The 12,431-nt window shown below is 39.1% G+C and overlaps 1 protein-coding gene across 1 annotated transcript in view; it reads right to left on the reverse strand.

Annotated features, from left to right (window-relative positions):
- Positions 1-400: 400 nt before the first annotated feature.
- Positions 401-12,431, reverse strand: part of LOC308418846 (vomeronasal type-2 receptor 26-like) — a gene marked incomplete at both ends in the record, with an annotated part of 38,842 nt that continues 26,811 nt past the window's right edge. Inside the window, one exon of the mRNA XM_080914405.1 lies at positions 401-1,293. Within this exon, the coding sequence (XP_080770531.1) occupies positions 401-1,293 (893 nt within the window). The remainder of the gene's footprint in view (positions 1,294-12,431) is intronic.

The raw sequence follows: 12,431 nt of genomic DNA on the forward strand, positions 1-12,431 counted from the left end.
CTAACAGAGAGGAAGCACATTTTTAAACATCTGTTACTTTTTGTTTCCACAAAAATTGATTTACTCTCATTCTCACCTTTATTCTTTTCCAGTTACAATATGTTGAAAAATGGGAAAACTGTAATTTAAAGAAATTCACAGAAAGTCACCTCTAGTTGGCAACTATCTAACCTATGGTGACTGTGTTACTGGGAATGGTTGTCTCCAATGATAGGAGGAACTCCTGATTACATAGTGCTCACTGTGAATGGTTATCTCCAGTGATGGGAGGAACTCCTGATTACATAGCAGTTGCCATTGTTTACTGAAATGCATTGACTTCACACTACTCTTGAATCTTTATTTCTCCATGTTTAATTTCATGAAAACCACAAAATTTTCCTTTGCCTTAAGAACGAAGTCATATAGAGAACTCCTTTCTTGAAAGGCCACCTGACTTCCGCAGGATCACATAGCATTTGGGAAGAAATATACAGCCCAGTAAGCCAGCACTGGAGGCCAGAATGGAAAGAATTTCCACAGCCACCATGGTTTTGCCTTTGGAGCTCAGATAAGTGGGTATAAAAGAAATCCACACACTGCAGAAAACCAGCATGCTGAACGTGATTGTTTTTGCCTCATTGAAGCTGTCAGGTAGCCTTCTTGCCAGAAAGGCAATAAGCAAGCTCAGACTGGCCAGAAAGCCCAAGTATCCCAGAACACAATAGAAGGCAAGGGTGGAGCCCTCGTTACACAAGAGGATGATTTGCCCAAACTCTGACTGCATGTCGACATCCGGGAAAGGGGGATAGGTTCCCAGCCAGACTGCGCAGATGAACACTTGAATGATGGAACCACAGAAGACTATAGCATTTGAGAGTCGTGTCACCATCCACATTTTTAAGGTGCTTCCTGGTTTAGCAGTTCTGAAGGCCACAACCACAATGAACGTCTTTGCCAAGATAGCAGAAACAGCCACAGAAAATACAACCCCAAAAATCATTTGTCTCAAGACACAAGTGACTGTCCCAGGTTGGCCAATGAATAGTAATGAGCAAAAGAAACAGAGCATTAGAGAAACCAGGAGGAGATAACTGAGATTTCTGTTATTTGCTCTGACAATGGGTGTGTCCCGATAACGGATAAATAATCCTAAAATCATGGCTGAAAAGGCAGATAAACTAATGGACATTGAGACCAAAACAGCTCCCAGAATATCTTCATGGGCCAAAAATGTCATGATTTTAGGGAGACACTGATCCCTCTGCTTATTTGGATATTGATCTTCAGGACACTTGGTGCATTGATCCATATCTGAAAAGGAGGCAGATGATTTATTGCATTTTACTGGTTACTCTGCAGATGTATGTATGGGACATATATTTTCAGCACAACCAGTGTTGAATTCTGAAGGAACTGACCCTGATTACATTCACTGAACCAGACACAGATTGAAGAACAATAGAAAATTAGTAATTTGTTTCATGAGAGAAAAATACATGTACAGTGGGATCCACAAAACATTCAGAAAGTGTGTTGACTTGGTCAATATGAGAGTATCAACAGTCTAGAAATGCTGTTGAGATGAAATCAGACAACATGAAACATATATTGGATTATATATGAAAGGAAGAGAAAATGCACCTGCAAGCTTTGGAGATTTTTTTTTTTGTTGTTGTTCATTATCTTTATTAAAATATTTTTATTACTTGAGAATTTCATATATGTGAATCACGTGTTTTGATTACATCCACCACTAATTTTCCCCCTGCAATTTTTTCTCTCTCCCTCTCAATTCTTTTTTTTTCTGTACTTTTCTTTCTAATTTTTTTAACCTACTGTAGCCAATAGCTCTTTGCTAGGACTGGGTTATTATGAGCTCATCCTCCACTCATCTTTAGAGTTTTGTCCGGCTTGATCTGGTACATGCCTCTGTGAGTTTAAGTTCTGAAAGACCCTGTCATGTCTCAACTCCTGTTTCACTACAGATGTCCCTTTTCTGGCTCTTACAACCTTTCAATCCAGTAGTTTACTCTGATTCCTGGGGCTCTTGGTTGTTATTGTGGGTGGCCTAGAAAGTAAAACTTCTAGAATTTAATGACATCTATGTTTAGAAACTGTCATTTTCTTTTGTTTCTTTCATTTTGTTTTCACAGTGCATCATTGTTTCAGAAGTAATGTGGAAGTCAATACATTTTAGAGGGGAGTAGAATTTTCCTATGATAAGAAATGCTTGATTTTCTGAATCTCTTAAAATCCTTAATTGTATTCTGATTAGAAGTTTATTAAAGGAAAAATAATTTTGCACTATATTTTCAATGTATGTTTATTACATGTACTTATGTTATTTGAGTTTTCTGTAATTTTTTCAGAAAAATTCAGTAAATTTCTTTCCATCGTATCTTTTTAAAAGAAAATAAAGGTAGATGTTAAGTCTTTAAATCATTAAGAAAAATGCAGTGGAATGGGATGTTTTATTTACTGAGCTTAGACTTCCTTCACTCTGAAGAACACTTACATGGGACCCATCTTTAATTAGGAAAGTAATTACAGAAAGGCACAATACTGCATACTTGTAATTCTGGTACTCAGGAGACAAAAACAAGAGGATTATCATCAGCCTGGTCTACATATCACATTCCACCCCAGACAGAATTTCAAAAGGAGGTCTTGTCTTAAAAGAAAAGATAGGGAGAGAAAGAAAGGAGGGAATGAACAAATAAATGACAACAATTACATAATTAACTGTGAGTAAATCTCAGACAAATTTTCTAAAAATACCACTAAAGTATTGATCATTCTGTACGATCAATTTCTCTTCCTAAGAGCAGCTCAAGCCAGCTCTTTAAAGTGGTATATAAATGTTGTTTTAAAGGGTAGTGGTTAGTTCATGGTCATTAACCAAAGGCGGTGTACTGGCTACCAGTCCTGCTCATTGTCCCTTTTGATTCTGAAAAATATATTCTTAGACATAAGCAGCTAGATACTAATGGTTTGAAAAAAAAGGTACACAGGAAATCAAACTGGTTGAACTAGTACCATAAGGGTCCATAATTTGTGAAGATTGGTACCCAGAGTATGCAACAGCAAAGAGAAAGTACAGGTAGGGGTCTACCATGCTTCAGGATGGAAGACAGACATGTGGACTCTGTTGGGTCAATTTAAAACCTGTTAGGGTAGAGGTTGGTGATTTTCACTTTCCTTTTTTGTCAATAATACTGTTATATTTATTATTTTCATATGATAAAAGATAATATGACTTTATTGGAGGCAGTTCTGTTTCTCATCTTTTCAAAATATTTTATTGGATATTTTTAAGTTTACATTTCAAATGTTATTCCTTTTCCTGGTTTCCATTCTAGAATCTCCCTATTCCATGTCCTATACTCCTGCTTATATGAAGGTGCTCCCCAACCCATCTTCCAACCCCTTCTTGTCTCTGTGCTTTGACATTCCCCTACACTGAGGCTAGGAGCCTTGACAGGACCAAGGGCTTCTCCTCCCACTGATGCCCAACAAGGCCATTCTCTGCTACATATGCATGTGGGGCCATGGATCCATTCATGTGTACTCTTTGGATGGTGGTTTAGTCTCTCAGTGTTCTTGGGGGGGGGTCTGGTTGATTGATATTGTTATTTTTATGGGGTTTTAAACACCTTCAGCTTCTTCAGTCCTTTCTCTGACTCTTTCATTGTGGACCTCATTCTCAGTTCAATGGTTGGCTAGGGGCATTTGCCTCTGGATATTAGCTCAAAAGCTCATATTATCCAAGATACAATTCACAGACTATATGAAGCTCAAGAAGAAGACCAAAGTATGAAATCTTCAATCCTTAGAAGGAACAAAATACTCATGGGAGGAAATATGGAGACAATGTGTAGAACAGAGATGGAAGGAAAGGCCATCTAGAGACTTCCCCAACTGGGAATTCAACCCATATATAGCCACCAACCCAGACAATATTGAGGATGCCAAGAAGTGCTTGCTGACAGGAGCCTGACTTACCTTTTATTCCCCTTAATTAGTTGGCTCCATCTGCAAAGGTATGGATGTCTTTGTGATTGGTTAAGGCTCTATGGGGATTTGGGGGGCTTTTGGTGATTATATTTGGGTCATGATAGGTGGTAGGGTATTTTTTACAGCTCCTGATTGGCTGACTGTGAGGTCTGGTTTTACCTTGAATTGAAGGACATTTCCATTTCTGGGTACAGGAACTTGGACCTAGTCTCCCAAAGTGACAGGCTGTCATAGATTCAGCCTGGCTCTGGCTAACTCTGTCTTCTCATTCCCTGTTCTGAATTGTAATTCTATCAAATCATTGGTTCATCAGGTTTTTCACCCAAGCTCTTAGTCATTAGTCAAGGTGTCAACTGGGACCTAGAAATCATGAGTCATGGTTGGGAATAGGGGCCTTTTTGTCTTAGCTTCTCAGCCTGTTTAGTGGGGGTAATGGATGTTGTATTTTTTTTAATAATTGATTTTGCTGTCATTAGGACATTGTTTTCTTGGGTGCCCAGCAAGGCTGAAATGCTAGTCAACAGCTGGACGATGGGACATTTGTTAGAAGCATATGGTTCAGTGATCTAGCTGAAAGACAAGCAAACATCACGTTGATTGGACTGCTTAACATCAGTTTTTAATAAGTTAGCATTCAGCAGTTTACAGTCTTCAGGTTGTTGGTCCCTCAGTATCAGTGAGGTGAAAATCTACTGAGGGACAAAAGTTAAATTTAGTCTTAGTTATCGGGGAAGGTTAGAAAACTCCAACAACAAGGTAAATTTTCATTCTCAAGAACAGGCAGGAGTATTCAACTGAAGTCCATTGGGTCTGTGGTAAGTAGATCTACATTTTATGACTTCTTTGTTTTTTGAAGCTTATGTGATTTTAGTTGTAACAGGATATGCATTAGTATCTGCCATTGCACTGAAATCTGTATTTTAGATAATGCAGTTTACAGATATCTATAAGGTAACAGGAATAGACTTATGCCTTTGATACCTTGTAAAAGTTATAGTTTTTATAAAGACTAGATACATTTTTTTCTTTTTAGTGCAGAGTGCTAAATACACAGATTGACTGAAGATTTTTTTTAACATGATGGGAATCATCTTTAATTCTATGTTTAGATGACAACTAGATGGAATTTAAAACCTTGAGCCTGTGACTGAATTGTAAGCAGCCAGTGCTCCATCTGCTTCTCATCATTTATGTGATCATGTGAAAGTTTTGAAAGTTTCTATTTTAGTATAATGATAGCATAGATGAGGAAACAAAATCTGAACCTTTTCTGTTTTTTAGATATTTTAAATAATTTTTTTATCTCTCTAACTTGCACTTATATACCTTAAACAATTTTCTGACCCTCAAGAATTTACCTAAGGTTTTATATCCATAGGAGAAAATATATATTCTATATTTATTGGGAGGTCTCTATCTCTTATAGTAAGTTTAAGCATATTAACTGCCTTATTTAGTAGATCGCTGGTTGGCTTCAGGACCACTGTGTATCTAGCATATCTGAGTTAAACCATCTTTGTCTATTTTAATTAACCATTTTAAACTGTACTTTGCAAACACAAAACAAAAGAATAAATAAATCTTTAACTTATATTTAGCTGCATTAGGTTTTAGCCAGACTTTAATTTTTTGCCTGACTTTCAATACCTGTTGAGTTATGAGCCTTAAAAGTCAATTTTGAATTGAAGCTCTTTCAGTATTGAGATAAAAAATTTTAACCCAAAAGCATACTCCATCAAGGGACTTACATAACACAACATAACAGTTTCTAGTACTGCTTAGTTTGGCCTGAAGCCAGTGTTAGGACAGGAAAGGGTTAAGACAGCAGTGTGCTTAACTGAGAGGAAGCTTACCTCTCTTTGGGATGCTGCTGCCTTGTCAGAGTTTAGGCAAACCTAAAAGTGGTGGGATTTTAAAAGCCGGTGATTTTTAGCCTTTTAATGTTGTAACCCTGTAAAAATTTCATATTAAAAATTTCTTAATTTTTATTTCTTAGTATTATTACTAAAATATATCTGATACAATGAAAAGAAAAAGAAAACAAACAAATTCTTCCCTTTTGAGTACTAGGCCATCCTAAATCCTTGAGAGATGATTTTAGGTTCTGGTAGTGCTGTTTGAAAACCATTGACTGAGCAGTGTACATTTGTTTTTGTTTTAATCAAACTTGACTATAACAGTAACTCTACAGGGTCCACAAATTAGGGACAGGACAAGAAAAGAGTGGTCAACAAAGGGGAACAGTGAAAGAGGGACTCATCATAGCCCTGAGACTGATTGTTTGTGTTTTTCTAATTTTCTATCATTTTATCTATTTTCAAGCTGAGCAATAGTTTTTTTTTTTCTGACTACTCTCAAATGATCAGCCAAAACACAGCATTCGTCTCCTAGAGTTGCATACACATAAACTACCTTGCTGAAGAAATAATAATTTTAAGTCACTTATATTTTGTAAAGTACTTTAGCTAGAGAAGAGAGGATCCTGTAGAGCATTAATAGAATGCCTATTTCTCTTATATTACTCTCCATTGCCTTGCATAAGGCTCTGTAATTCCTAACTTGCAGTATCAGTGATGTGCCAATGGCACAGCAAAAGCTTCTAATAGACACAACAGTCACAGTGACCCTTTTCACTTGGTATTGATTGTGAATGGCTTCCTGTGTATAATATGTTATTTGGATAAATGGCTGTAACAGGATACAGAAATCAGATGATATATTCAGATCTAGGATGTGAATGCAAGCGGCAAGTCCTGATGCATGGGCCCACCAAGCATCCTCTGGAGACAATAGGTTCCCTCATCCTATACTGGCAGGAGTTACAATGGAAGTTTAGAGGTGAGAATGTTCTGTGGGTATCTGATGTTCAACATAAAGGCCTTGTCTTGCTTGACTGGAGGGTCAGATTACTTCTTTCTGATTTCTGCCATCTATACTGAGTACCATCTGTTGTCTGTAAATAGTTTCCAGGAACAGCTATTTTATCTTAGTAGGAGGGTTGAGCATTAAAGCATAACCAATGGTCCTGTGTCAAATATGGACGAGAGGAGATTTGGGAAGAAGGTTTCAACAATCATGGGGCGTTCTAGTCCAGTGGGTGAAGTGGATTTTGTTGGAGCAAGGAGTCACTGAAGTTGACTCTTGGTTTAGGATGGGAATAGGCGTGGGTAAGGGCTGAGATTTGGCCTTGCTCGGTCTTTTTTTGCATCCAGTGCTCATCCCTGGAACCTATCTAACAACTAGCCAGACAATGAATAGAATTCCTCCAAATCCCTATCCTTTTATATCCTCTCAATCCCCATACAAAACATGTATCCCATCATGTAGCCTGGTTTCCTCTCTGTGCAGGGGTTACAAGCGGCTACAGATAAGGAAGTCATGAGGGTGTTTATATTTTAACTAGGTATATAAAATCAGATTTTAATAGGAGGAAGATCTCAGTAGATGGAGGCTTGAGCTATTTTATTTGGTGTGTGTGTGTGTGTGTGTGTGTGTGTGTGTGTGTGTGTGTGTGTGTGTCTAGTGCTACAGAGTATGGCCATTTTGAGAGGAAGCCAGAAGGCCTCTAGAGAGCAAGTGTTTTTTTCTTAATGCTGATGGTCTTTTATTTATTAGTCAATAATCCTCTTTTTTGATATATGGACTCCTGTATATGAGTCATGGCAAAAGCATATCTGTTGTCAGTATAAATATTGGCTATAGTCCCCCGTGTCTACTTTTAAGCCTGAATTAGAGATTTCAACTCAGACTTTTGGGCTGGTGTTTCTGGCTACAGAGCACTTGTTGAAACAAGAGTCCAAGTCTGCCATACCTCCCCATCCCCCTTTATACCTAGTTTCATTTTTTGATGAAGCTCGTCCCATCTGTGAAGTAGATGCCATTTTGTATCTGTCCAGGGCATGTCAATCAACTTTGAACATGCCACAAAACTTTAGAGCAATCATGTTGAACATCTAAGGATGAGTCAGGTAGCCGAGTAGCTGGATTTATGGGTGATGCAGGTTATATCTTATGCAAAGGAGATTTAAAAGTAGAGCCTGGAGGTGTTAACAGTGTATTGGTCTGACATTGAATAGCCATTGGCTAGGTGAATTACTCAGGGTTTTCTCAATAGCATGGGTGTGGTGATAACAAGTCCTTATGAAAATATTGTCAGTGTCCTTTACCAGCAGGGCAATCACAGCTATGATCTGGAGGCAGGTTAGGCATCTTTGGTCTACTGGTTACAGCTTCTTAAATAATTAAGCCAGTGGTCTCTTTCATGGGTCCAAAGTTTGGGTGAGCACTTCTTTTGCTGTCCCCATTTTTCATCCACACACAGGTTCAATGGTTTGTACACGTCCAGGAGGCCCAGAGTCGGAATTCCAGCAGAACTCTTTAAAACCTTTTTTAAAGTCATATTGATCTTAGTGGTCCATTTTAGTTCATCTTCCTGTCCTTTTGTAGCCTCATATAGACTTCAAAGAGTATTTAGATATTCTCTGCAGCTCTCATTTTTTTTTCTCTGCATCACCTGGCTTACCAACTAGTTGCTTCAAAATCTGGCACTAGATTTAGAGCTTCTCCTTACACCCACCAGTGTTATAATTCTAGTTGGGTTGAGTTGCATAATTATCAGCCTGGACTTTGGTGTACAGTCCATTTGCTCCTGGGACCAATTTCCAGGCAGCCCCCAGATTAAACTCTTTTTTCCTTATCTTTGTTGTGAAGAGGGACATGGTGCAGCTGCTGACTGTCCTGTCAGGTGAGCTGCTGAGTTACATAATTGAATCTAAAATATCTGTAAGTACTGAGTGTCTTTCTGAAAATGGGGAATTATAAATATCACTACTATCAAATGGCACATATGGCACGAACTGTCTCCTCTGTACATCTGGAGGTCCTGCAGCCTGGAGGGATAAGGCTGTAGTAGAGTCAGCCCTCTGGGCAGTACAGGCTCAGGTGTGAGGTAGATTCCAAGAGGAGTCAGGAAAGTCAGAGGAGTCAGAGCTTCTCCTTCCTCTGTCTTTGGTGGTCGAGCAGGAGCAGCAGTGTCAGGAACAGAGATATAAGAAGGAGGAATAAAATCCTACTGAGGGACAGAGGGAGGAAGTAAGTCAGCGGGGGTGGGGGTGTCAAGGTTGAATATCCTGCAGAAGAAGGGGTTTGGGAAGAGTGAAGCTGGTGACAAAAGTGGTTACAACCAACAGGAGTCTTTTAGAGTAGGTACTGCCATGTGGTGTTTTGTGGCCTTTGGCATTACAGACAATGATTTTTATTGCCAGGAGCCATTCAGGAGAAGCTAAGCCCTAACTGTTGATCTTCCTGAGATTGTTCTACCATGGATAGATTTGCTTCTCTAGGCAAGGCCAAGAAGATTACATTTCAGGAAAGATTCATGCTATCAGTATGCTTTTCACTAGGTATTAGCTTACACTTTTGAGCAGATTTCTATAGAAGAATGAAATGCACTGTCTTGGAATTATGCTATATAGACAAATAGATGATTTCTTAATTCCTAACGATGGTCCTATGGTCCTATAAGAATTCCTAAAAATATACTAGTAATTGTTAAGAACATTTATAATAGGACTGTTATTAAATCCTTTCTGATTCAAAACCATAATGAGAACTCTGCCATCTTCAAGTGTCCTGAGTTAATTGCTTTTGAGATAGGCATGCATCTAGAACATGCATTCTAAGAGGTTGTAAAACAATTAACCAAAGATCATAAATAGGAAACTAATAATTGACCATAAGTCAGAAAAACATAGATGATCCCCAAAATGTAAGGGTCTATGATTTTCAAAGAATAATACTCCAGACTCAAATAGTATGCAACAGTAAAAAGCATTTATTCTGCAGACAACCCAAATGTCAGTGTCTACTGTAAACAAGGATGGAAGACACAGGTGTGGATTTTGCAGGGTCAGTTTAAAGCTAGTTGGGGTAGAAGTGGGTGACTTTACCTTTGAATGGTTGGCTTTATCTCCAGAAGTATGGGTGCCTTATTAACAGGAATTTGGGGGACTTTTGCTGATTAACTATACTTGGCTCAAGCTAGGTGGTCCAGCAACCTCTACAGCTCCTAACCGGCTGTCTGTGATGTGGGATCAGGCTAGGTGGTGGAAAAGTTTCTTGATTGGCTGCTCCTGAGGGGTGTGTTTGTTCCTTCCTTCCTTCCTTCCTTCCTTCCTTTCTTCCTTCCTTCCTTCATTTCTTTGTTTTGTTTTTTTTTGTTGTTGTTTTGTTTTCTGGAATTGATTTGTTTAGGACTTCTCCAGTTCTGAGAAAATAAAACTTGGGCATAGTCTCCCAAACTGCCAGTTTGACGCCTATCATAGAGTCAAACTGGCTCTGGCTAACTCAGTCCTCTCATGACAAGAAGATAGATCAAATATTCTAAAAAGCATTTAATAAAGTATTAAAACCACTGCAAACTCAGTAGGCCATAAAAGCCAGTATGACTATATTTTCAACGGTGTATGGTGAGGTCTTATTGAATTTTCATGGTGATAATCACATGACCTGTGATGGAAGCTGAGTCTAGAGCATATGTCTAGCATATGCAAGACTAGGTTCTAGTTCCAGCACAAGGAAATGTGCTAAATACATAATAATGATAGAATTAGTTTTCCAGGATTATTTGGTACAATGGGATTATATCACCCTATTAAACTCCTGATTCTCAGTAAATATAAACTTGTAAATTTGCAAACTGCTCTTGTAAAAAATATATATATCCTAAAATTGTTGTTTCAGATTATGAAACATGTAAGTGTTGAAGTAAAAAGATAATGTTATACTTGGTAGAGATCTTGGTCTTGAAGGAAAAGGGATACACTGACATTTATGTGTACTTGTAAATATGAAAATTTCAGTTGATGGCTGAGACAGTACTGCTATGAGGTGAAGAGGGAAAGATTACCAGAAGGAAATGAGGTAAAACTAAAAGCACTTTAAAAAGATGGTTTTTCTATCAGTGTGAATATATTTTTCATCTTTTGTTTATTAAAGTCAATATATCACTTTTCTAAAAACAAAACACCCTCTTCCCACCAAAAAAATAGAAAAGAAAAACATGTTTATTTAAAGTTGGTAAGCATACAGAGCAGGGACTGCTCTTAGAAGTGTTAGAAGTGTAGCTGCTGGGTTCCATGGACATCAGTAGATGGCAGAGAGGATAGAGGCTGTGTCTACATACAGTGTTGTGACATGGGGACATCTGAATGATTAGTAGCTTAACACTTCCTGGATAAAGAGCCTGAGATGACTACCAGTTCAGTACAGCATAGACCACAATGACTTCAAGGCCCATGGATAAGCCACAGGTTAGAAGAACTGAGGGCCCCAGGCCAGAGTCAGGTCAAGACAGATAATGCTGAGAAGGGGTCACTCAGGTCAGATGAGGAATGAGCCCTTTACCAGTTACAGCACTCAGGATAATGTGCTCTGTACCTCTCCTGGGCAGCACAATAGAGCTGACCCTGGAGGCTGGGCATGGAACAGCTGGCCAGGCAATTGAATGGCAGTGACATGAGTGAGGGAGAGATGACTTCCTCATTGCCTATTGTGACCTGGGCTGCTGCATGACTTAGGAGAACAGGCATTTAACCTTGTCTGGTCAGCACGGTAGAGCTGGCCCTGGATTTGGTGGTTGAAAGTTAGCCTGCCCAAAAGACATGAGCATGGGAGAACCACCCCTGCCTCTTATCTGCTGGCCATTGGTGCCGACCAAAGAGAGACTTTCTTCTACCCTTTTTTGTCCCTTACCATCTATGGCAGGCAGAAGAGCTGTCCCTGAGATTGTTAAAGTGAAAGAACTGGTCATGTTCCTGACCAGCTGTAACAGCTGGGAGACCATTTCCTGACCTTTCCTGAGGAGAAGGATAGAGCTGTACCTGGTATCAGGGGCTGTTTGTGAACTGGACATGAAAGCATAAAGGCTGGAAAGCCAGTGGGCTGACAACTCAGATACCCCTCAGGCCCTGATCCAGGCCTTTGAATTAATTGGTCCACCCCAACGTCTACCCTATGAAGAACTGTTAAAGTGCATAAAGGGGCCAGTCTTACATATTTAAAACTACAGGATCTCCATGACATGAGGCATCCCAGTGAGGTTTCAGTAGCCATAGAGTTGCAGAAGTCAGAAGCTCTTAGCCAGCCAACAAGTCTTTGCAATGAGCTTTTGAAAGAACATTGGCAAGTAAAGAACTGTGACATAGGGGCATAACATAGGACTCACTGTAATATATTATGGCTTCTACAATGATATTTCTTTATCTTTTGGAGCAGGGGGTGTTGCAATGATGGAGGGTGGATACAAGGGGATAGGGAGACGAGTAGAATCGGGGTGCATGTAGGGAAATTCACAAAGATGCAAAAATGTTAACAGCAACCACAACAAAAAGAATCAAGATCTAGGGCTTGGAGATGCTTGTCTACAAGCCTAGTAT

Source organism: Micromys minutus, assembly GCF_963924665.1.
Source record: "Micromys minutus genome assembly, chromosome: 3".
Classification (NCBI taxonomy): Eukaryota; Metazoa; Chordata; class Mammalia; order Rodentia; family Muridae; genus Micromys; species Micromys minutus.